The 10,207-nt window shown below is 36.4% G+C and overlaps 1 protein-coding gene across 1 annotated transcript; it reads left to right on the forward strand.

Moving 5' to 3' along the window:
• Nucleotides 1-2,129: 2,129 nt before the first annotated feature.
• LOC141258461 (serine/threonine-protein kinase SBK1-like) lies at nucleotides 2,130-9,744 on the forward strand. The gene is made up of 4 exons (XM_073673457.1): nucleotides 2,130-2,144; nucleotides 7,293-7,377; nucleotides 8,630-8,832; nucleotides 9,196-9,744. The coding sequence occupies exons 1-4, from the start codon at nucleotides 2,130-2,132 to the stop codon at nucleotides 9,742-9,744; spliced, it is 852 nt and encodes a 283-aa protein (XP_073529558.1).
• The last annotated feature ends 463 nt before the right edge of the window (nucleotides 9,745-10,207 follow it).

Raw genomic sequence — 10,207 nt, forward strand, 5'->3', positions numbered from 1 at the left:
ATGGATTGGATTTGGCATACGATATGACCAATTTTATCAATATGAAAGGAATTTGAATTTTCTCCTACCTGATGCAATATCAATCTTAAAGACCTCAATAAACTTCAACATTCAACTTCAACAAAACTCTACATTTTGGGAAAATAACCAACCCAACCCCTCACTATAAGTCATTTTAAAAGTTAACATTTTAAAAATATATATATAATTATATGTTAATATATATTGTTTTGTTTAAATTGTGTGTTTTATTTTTATTTCAAAATTATCAAAGGCCTCTTTATATGAAAAATGTATCTATTTGATTGTGTTCATATTAAAATAATTGTTTATAAAGTTCTTTGAGCCTGTTTCTTTCAGCAAAACAAATTTAGGGACAAAATTCTACTGTAGGCGATTTGATCCCAGCAAAAATGGAGGAGTGCGCTTCGCAGGTGTAGGAGATTACTTATGTTTTTAAACACTGACTACATGTATGCACCTCTTCATTGTCATCCATGATGTACCTTTGTTTCCTGAGGTGATAGCACAGAATGGATCAACTGGTTTATTACCAACTGACCCATTACACAAGAAAGGTTCTTGCTCCTGTACAGCTGAATAGCTCCGGCACCCCTCTGACGATCAGCTGATGCCAGAACTAAAGATTTCTTTAATTCTTTGCTTTAGCAGCCTCTGGTCATCTACTGGTATGGAAATTAACCATGTGAACATATGTCATGAGATCATCTGATGGACTATCCATGTGCTTTGGATATGCCCATAGTGGAAATAACTTTGTTCAGGGCACATCTTAACCAAAGCAGATATTCTGTGTTTGTGCCTGTTGGTCGGTGTGAAACTTGTGGTATACAAACTTATATCTGTCTATCTATCTATTTATTTATCTATAAAAACAGAAGCAGCACCAAATATTAGAATTGGGAAATATGGCAAGTACTTGGTGTACAAAATGTATGAATATATACAGTAAAGGGATATATTTTTACTGTATATATTCATACAATTTGTACACCATTTTGTACACCAAGTACTTTCCATATTTGCCAACTCTAACAGTCACTTCTCTTTTAGACCCTAGTAACCTTCAAGGACAAAGACTTTGCTTGTTCGCATCTCTATGCTCTCATATGGTCCCAAAAAGTTGGGTATGCGCACATATACATACACACAAGGTGTAACAACAATATAGTCCTTCCTGGTCTGAACTCTGGTACCGATGCATTCCAGGTAAAAACCCAGTCCACCACCAAGTCAGGCACTCCGGACCATACATTTTCACGGTACACCCTTTCTCTCACTATTAGGTCTTCATTCACTATTCTCTTCAACAAGGGAATATATACATCCAAAATCCTACCATCCAGGAAATTATAAACTGATCCTTATATTGAGACTAGCTCTGCATCCCACTTGAATAATCATTTTTCCCTAGTTCCTATCTCATCTGCATTAATATAAGCAAGTTTCCCTTTTCATGATTCAGCTCTCCACCAGCCTCATAAAGATACTGATAACACTCAACCCACACCCTTGTTCAGAATTATAATATATAACTAACTTACCTCTCCTCTCTCCTAGGGAACACCCGTTACCTTGTACCATACCCCTCCTGTTCACTGTACAATAGGATCATCACCCTAAACCCCGAATATTTATGTTACTTTGTTTTTTTCTACTTTTAGTACATCTATTAATTGCTTATTTTTATCAATTATTTATTAATAAAATCTATTTAATTTTATTTATCATCCTAATTCTCCAAGTCTACTCATCCTGCGCAATTATATATATATATTTATATATATTATTACTAGTTTACTAAAAACCAATGCCTTAGATATCATTAGGACACCTAGTGGTCACTGTCCCAATTTGGAGCAGGATTATAGACCTCCTACCAGCGCTTCTGTAAACCTCAGAATTAGCTTATAATCAATAAATATTATCCTTGGACAGTCCTGTCCTGAATCATTATCCATCATGTGCTTCATGTCTTCTCTCAAGGGATGTTTGCTGTACAGGATGCGCACCACCAACACAGGAGTAATGCCAGGGCACGGCCCCTTCAGAACTCATGAAATAATCAGCAAAGGTTTTCCTCAAACACACACACCTGTAATGTTGGGATGTCCAGGACCTCAGTTGATTACTGTATCAAAAGCTGAGTACAATGTCTCCACATCTACTTCAGGCCTGTAGTCCCTAACATGATTGTGAAGAGCACAGCAAGCTTTGACATCAGAATCAACTGTCACAATATCCAACTGGATGGCCATGTTCAAGATCCTCCACTGACTGAAGATTCCAAAGTTATTCTCCACAACTCTTCATGCCCGGCTCAGCCAAAAGTTAAAAATCCTCTTCTTGGCATTCAGTTCCCTTCATGGGTATGGCCGCAGCAGGTTTGTCATCAGGGGGAAGGCAGCCTTTCCTCAGCAGATATCGCCTCCCTCATGATGGTATCTTTAAAGGTCAAATGTGGCCGAAGGATTTCCTACCAAATTGTCAAAGGCATTGATGGGAAGCCGGCAAAATGATACAAAATTATCAGGATATCTGCAAAAGAAAATTTAATTAAAATGAAAAACGTCACATTGTGTTCAAAGAAAGGTAAAAAAAAAACAAACCTGAGCAATTCAGGGAACAGATTACTAAAGTGTCCCTTTTCAATACGCTTCTCAAGTAAGAGGTGAGCCCAGAAGCGACAACTACAAGGTGCTTGTAACTGGTTAAAAATATAATATTTGATTATTTATATAGATAATATAAATATATTTTATATATATATATATATATATTTATTATATATTATATGTTCATACTAATAGAATAACTTACTTCTTATAGCATAATAATTCTTAGAATGAGAATTAGCAAGCGGAGTAGAATGCTCTTTGGTTGTATTGCCAGTATCCTGGAAGCCATTGAAGCAAGATGTCTGCAAATAGGAAATTATTATTATTATTATTTTTCCTTTCCAGAAACCAACTTTTAGCTGGCTTCATTTAAAATGAACATACAAAAAGAGAATGCATAAAAAACACATTAAAAACAATTATGGAAAAAACGCAAGTAAAAACGCAGGTGACCTGACAGTGACCTCAGGTGAAGACTTCATTGCAGATTTCACCTGCGTGAAAGCCTGAGCAAACACTGAGCTAATCCTGGTCGTGTGCACAGACCCTTAGTAATTATGCAAAAAATTGATTTTTAAAAGAGAAACATAATTATTTTCTTCCATATTAGAGTAACGTCACTTCTGTCTCAATCTTATATTACAGTATATATACCGTATTTTCTATCATCACAAACATTTGTTCCCAATAACTCCGGACCCGCGGACAGCTCCACAGCACGTGTGTGTTGTCGGCCTCTTTCTCACCACACGTAAAACAAGTTTTAATCTAAATAAGTTGTCCCGTATGTGGGGTAAGAAATGTAAATGATGTGCAACCCCAATTCCAAAACAGTTGGGACGATGTGTAACAAGAATGCGATGATTTGGAAATCTCAGACATCTTTTGTTCACAAAATTATGAAACAAAAAAATCTGACAATGGAGTAAGGGTCTGCTGGCTCAGAGGTCAATGATGGGATAGTCTGACCAAAGCTTCATGATGAGCGATAGGTTCCTGGACCCAGAGGTCTTCATCATACATCATGGAGGAAACAATATTGGGAAAATGGGGAACATTAGATTTGCCCTTCCTGATGAAGAGAAGTTTGCTGGATGTCAGGAGGTTGTTTCCCCAGTGTTAAAATAGTTTTCTCTGAAATAATTTTTAGATCATTGTGGGTAAAGTCTGCGGAGTTAAAATTTAAAAGCGTTTAAAGTATTTGTAAATTTAATTTATACCGTGGACAAACTCTTATCCAGCGTCATCTTGTCGGTTGTTTTTCAAATTTTGATTCCTTTAATTTCTGTAAGTAGTGAGTTATGTAATATCATAATGGAGAACTTACTGCTGAGATCTCCACAGATCTGTCACACTGTGCCATCTTATTCTCAGCCTCCAAGAGCCCATCTACGTACCACCCACAATGGCTGCGTTGACTCCCACTCAGAAGTAACTTACAGGTATATATCCATATCCTAACATTTTCTCTATTGTCTTAACCACTTTTTACCTCACCTGTCTATTTTTCCTTCAGTCCACAGAGAAGGTTTCCTACCTGGATCCTCCATAACACCCCTCCCCCGTCCCTAGGAAGGTAACTGTTTTTCCATCCACAGTTCCACAGGCAATCACTAGTGCATCTGAGGTTCTTATCTTTTATTTTTTTCTCTCCTTTTTTCTCTTCCAGGGGATGACCACATTCTAAGTCATGTTATACCCATTGGAAAACTGAGAACCATTCTATATACTAAATCAAAAGCTACAAGAAAATCATTTACTCCCTGCCTACAATGATTTTTATCTTGTAAATCCCCTGATCTTATCCGCACACCATCTTTTATCTCTAATAATTGTTTTAACTGAACCAATAAAATTCTTTGTTTTTATTCACTACTGTACCGTTCTAATTACTATTACCATTACCTTGGTTTTTTAACTATCCCATTGATATCACCCCTTTTACCCCAACGTCTCCAGCACAAGTTGCTTATTTTATTAAATTTTAATTTATTTCTATTAATTTTTATTTAACAAAAAAAAGTGAAAAACAATTAATGATATAAATGTACATGATGGACACTTGGCTTCCAGGGAGAAGGAGACACCTGAGGCTATGGGAAACACATGATTGTACTAATGAGCTGCACAAAAACCATTGACCACATAGGAGCGGCAACGATGGGCTAATGTGATGCTAATGGATACAAGTGAAGCCTCTCTGAGAACATCCACATGTAATTCTAGAAGCTGTAGATGTATGGTGGTCTCCACAGGTGATCTGTTCTGTGGGAAAGTCCTCTGGTATGGAGATTATTGGTAAGAGACTGCTCCTAATTGTTAGCACATCTGTAATAGAGACAAGGTCAAATACTGTGATGCCCCCATACACATTAGATAAAGGTCAGCCAAACAATCTGAGATTGATACGAGAAATTAGTTATTAATAAGGCAATAACTCCATGATAATGACCATATTAATATTGGCCAGACTCTTTTTCATCAAGAGCAGATTCATGTAAGATGAAGCTTAGTCAGGTGGTCGGCAGAGAAGACTGCTGGTCCAGCTCACATTTGATCTATCCATGAAAATCAGACATGGGATTGATGCCCAGGTGCCCATTACAGGCTATGGTGCTCTTCACATACCATTTTTTGTGGAAAAACAGCACAGAAAACTAATTTGTGACATCTCCATTTTTGATCTGTGTTGCAGATAAAAACTCGCTTTTTCAAGAGTAAGGGTCCATAAAAAAATAACCTAAAAAAATGGATAGCACATGAACACCATACAAGCGCTGTGTTTAGATTTTTTTGCAAAAGAAAAAAAAAATTGTAAAAATCAGATTGAGCGCTTCAGTGAAAAACATGCATTTTTTTATTGAGAATAAAATCAGAAAATGCAAAATAGGATTTCCTGGAAATAGTTTGAGTTTGCGCAGGTAATGTATTATTGTAGCAGACAAGGTGCTGACATTTTACAAATCTCACCCAGATGCTCCCTAAATATTCAAAGTGAAATCTGCCATGGAGTTTGGATTTTTAGATAAATTCTGGCAGATATTAATTAGTATAAAAGAGGAAGAAATAATCTCAAATCAAATCTGAAAAAATTTTTTTTATTTAAAGTGAATTATTTCTTTGCCTCCTACATAGCTAAACAATTCAGTGCAGATTTGATTTGATAACTTTACTGTAGATTTTTTCAAATTAGGAGCAAAAAATTCTTAAAAATCTGTCAATTACGAGGTACATGAGAACTTCAGTAACTCTGATTCAGATATATGCAGAATGAAATGTTTAATCTCAACGATAATGAGTGACCGTAATCTGTGCAGTGGAAAAGAATGAACATTTTTAATCCTCCAAAACACTGTCCCGCGAGTTGGATTTTCTCGGCAGATGATCAGATCTAATGCCAGAAAAAAAATGTTCCCCAAACACATCACAGAATATATCAGCCAATCACTGAACAATGGTTTATTGCACCATTTTCATCTAATATGTATGGGGCCTTTACCCTTAGTTCTATTAACAGCTTTACTATAGAACATATAGACAATTCTGTTATTTCCATTTAATTATAATGTCAGTGGGGACAAGACTATTCTACAAGTTATGTTAAATCAGTTTCTGGCCATAAACACTGGATAAAAGAACCGTGCATGACAAATGTATATTTATATAAAAACATGGGTCCAGTTTCTCTTTTGGTGAAAGCAGCAGGAAGTCGGGAAGGTGAGATGTGACCATAGGGGGTAGAATAAATTCACAACTGATTACATTAGCAATTTACTAGAAATACTAACAATACTAAGGTGGGCGCCTCCCAGATACCATTGTGGCACCACATAGTCTATTAAATAACAATTAGGTTTTCATGAACGTCCAACATCTAGGAGTCACTTTAATCTGTAATTCAAAGGAGGTTTTTGACATCCAATTGGCTAAGGAGAAGGATTGACCTCAATGTCAGGTAGCTACTTCCCTGTAAAGCTTAGAACTTCATGGGTCTTGTTGAATTATTCCTGAGAACATCTTTGTGAAGATAGGACCTCTCAGACCAAGCCATAAGAAAGCGACACTCAACATTTTTTGGAGCAGAACCCAGCTAATCATCAACATCAACAGAATCCCAACCCAGGTAAGACTACTCTTCAATAGTATATCCACTGGGGTTATTTATTATTTGTTTGGGTCTTCTTGCCATATGACCATTAAACAATCATTTCTCTTTCTAGTCACATTTCACCAGGCAGAGAGTCTAATTTTCATGTGTGTTTTAATGACAAAAAATCTAAAAATAATCTCTAGATACAAACACTTCTGTATTATTGTAGAACCGTTTAGAATTATCATAATTTTGTCTATCTGATTACAATGTCTTCATGGAAACGTTGATTACAACCAATGTGCCCACCAAGATACCTTTTACAAGGGTTGTCAGCTATCCTATATCGTACTGGCACATCTTTGTTTAGGATGGGTTTCTAAATTATGATTGAGCTTAATTATGATAAATGCCCACAGAACCCATGAATATGATCACTACAAGATGTTTCATTAATCATATTCCTTATATTTTCTTCTAGAGTCATACACAGTTTGTTGTTTAGCTCAAGAATCAACAACTTCCAAGCAGCAATGGCCGCCTCCCAGATCTTTTGGATTCAGGAGATTTCAGAATGCTACAACGTAATCAAGAAACTGGGCCAAGGATCATATGGAAAAGTTCTACAGGCACAGAACAAATTGACAGGTATGTGAAGAAGGCAAAAACAAAGATGTTAATTTACCTGAATTGATTAAATAAAAGTGGTAAATTATGTAACAAAATGTGAAAATGATTTTAGTCGGCCATAGAGATGAGATATTCATCTGTAAGCCATTGGAAAATCGAGATTATTTTAGTAATGTCAACTCATACACATAGGTGTAAAGTCATCCAAGCCTGCCAAATTTGGTGGGTCTTGATCACTATCTTATGTGTATGAGGGGCGCCTAACTCTTTCCAGACATGTTGGGTTATCAAAGGATCATATGAAAATGAAGGTTGGGAAAAAGAAGTTTTGTTCAAATAAGCGTTGGGTCAATAGCTGTTTATCTTCATTTTCACCATATTCAGCTGGATCTGCCAATGGTCTGCAGACAAATATCCATGTGTTTGGCCAACTTTACTCTGTTAGGTCATAAAAATGTCCATCTAAAAATATCTATAAATTGCACCATTGATTATCTTAATAATAGGGGTTTCAGAATATCATCCCTAGTTTTACATCAAAGGGCTTGTGCCCTATATCATGACCAAAAAACTCAATATAAGCATTTCCAAAAGCTGAGAACACTGAGTTAGCGATATCATAAAACAAATAGTTTATTTAATGCTATTAAAAATATTGCATATACCCATTATACGGTGCTCCAGCAGACCTTCAGCCTAGACCCTTTCTTACTTTTGGGTGGATGCAATACCTTTGCTTATAGGTGCTCAGTGGTCTTTATCTTCAGCCTTTTTACTGGGTTTCTAAATTATATCACTTCACATTTGTTACATGTATGTAATTGAATATGCAATATTTTTAATAGCATTAAGTAAACTATAGATTTTATGATACCTCTAACTCAGGGTTCTCTGTCTTTGTAAAAACCATGGATTATCTGTCTGACAGAAGATATCAGGAGACAAAAGAATGAAGCAGTTAAAGTTCAATCTCAAATAACTTTTTTCTCATTGGAGATAAATGGCCGCAAAACCACTAACAATTTTACTATGGTAATATCAGTTAGTAAAATAAATAAATAAATTTGGTTTCTAACTGTTTTAAATTCAAGCTGCCCCCAAATTTAGCAAAGACAGGCCTCCTCATAGATATGAGATTGAGGATTAGGGACTGATATCCACCAGCACACATCCCATGCCAGTGGTGATAATTATGTGCTTGAATATAAAGTTTCTATGTGAGATCTTGGAGGTTTTTATAAACATTCTTTTGTTTTGTTTCTTTTTATAGGAGAACCAGTGGCTGTGAAACTCCTGAAGAAGGACAGAACTCTTCTGAAAACCTTTCTGAAGGAGCTGTCTTTGTCAATCAGTCTCTCTGACCACCCTCATATTATTAAGACATATCCCATCTTTATTGGCACAATGGACCACTATGCACTTACTCAGGAGTTGGCAATGGCAGGCACCTTGCATCATATCATACAAAGTGAGGTAAGTAAGGCCGGCTTCATATGTTCTCCTACAATGTACAAATATTTAATTTCTGAAACACCAGAAACAGGAGATACACATCAACAGTCAGAGGAAAAGCTAGATACCCCTGTATATGGTAGCCAGTTAGCTAACTATTACCTATGGGGGTCTTTGGGAATACATCAAACATTTCCATAGGTGGAGGCGGGTTCCATAACAATGCACTGTTTGAAGCCTCATGACCATCACAGCAGCAGTTTTATCCACTATACCATCCACTGTCCCAACAACAGCAACATCTTCAATGTTTAGTATTTTTGCTTTGGATAAAGAACTACATAAATAAAACTAAATCTCATAAAACTGATCTGTTTTCTGCAGGTTGGAATTCCTGAGGACGCAGTGAAGAGGTGTGCCAAACAGATATCCTCAGCTCTGGACTATATGCATGGTAGAGGGTTGGTTCACAGGGACCTGAAGCCGGACAACGTGTTGCTCATGGACAAAGACTGCTACCAAATCAAATTGAGTGATTTTGGTTTGACCCAACCTATGGGAAACTATGTGTCGTCCATGTCCCACATAATACCGTACATGTCTCCAGAGCTGTGTGATTTGAAAGGAGGAGAATATTTGATCTTGAGCCCTACTATAGATATCTGGGCTTTTGGGGTTCTTCTCTTTGTTGTTTTGACTGGATTCTTCCCATGGATTGAAGCAACAGAATCTGACACCATGTATCAAGTCTACATCAACTGGAGACAAAGTGCAGACTTCACTTCTCCCCCTTTTTGTTGGCAGATGTTGTCGAGAGAAGCCATATACATGTTTGACAATCTCTTTGCTCAATGTCCCTTTTCTCGTCAGTCAGTTCTCTCTATCTTCAATTACCTTAATTTTCCCTGGAAAATAAAGGTCTTTGAGTATTAAATAAACTTGGCAGTTGAGGAAGAGGTGGTCAATTCAAGATATTTGGAAAAACCTCCCATAAAAGTTCCTTCAATAACTGTGTGCAGGTATTCGTACCTAGAAGAACTGATGAAGTCAAAGGGCGGTCACCAAATATTGATGCAATTTAGATTTGTTTTGTTTATTCAGTTTGTATTTTATTAATTTATAAATAATAAATGATTAAAACTTCTGTTTTTGGAAACCTCTTACTTTGCCGAATTTTTTTCACACCTGCCTAAATGTTTCCACAATACTGTATATCTAACCTACAAGCTTGGGGTTTTTTTTCCCATATTTTTTGCAATATTGCAAAAACCTTTAGTAACCTTTAACAGTGGCAAGTTGTGGCTGAGAAATTTTGTTAAAAATATCTGGGGATCAATGTTTCACCCTGTGTTGAGGACATTATTAGGTTAAATATATGGTCACTGGTAAAAAAATA

Source organism: Phyllobates terribilis, unplaced genomic scaffold (assembly GCF_046119375.1).
Source record: "Phyllobates terribilis strain yellow unplaced genomic scaffold, ASM4611937v1 Scaffold_3__8_contigs__length_932513732, whole genome shotgun sequence".
Taxonomy (NCBI): Eukaryota; Metazoa; Chordata; class Amphibia; order Anura; family Dendrobatidae; genus Phyllobates; species Phyllobates terribilis.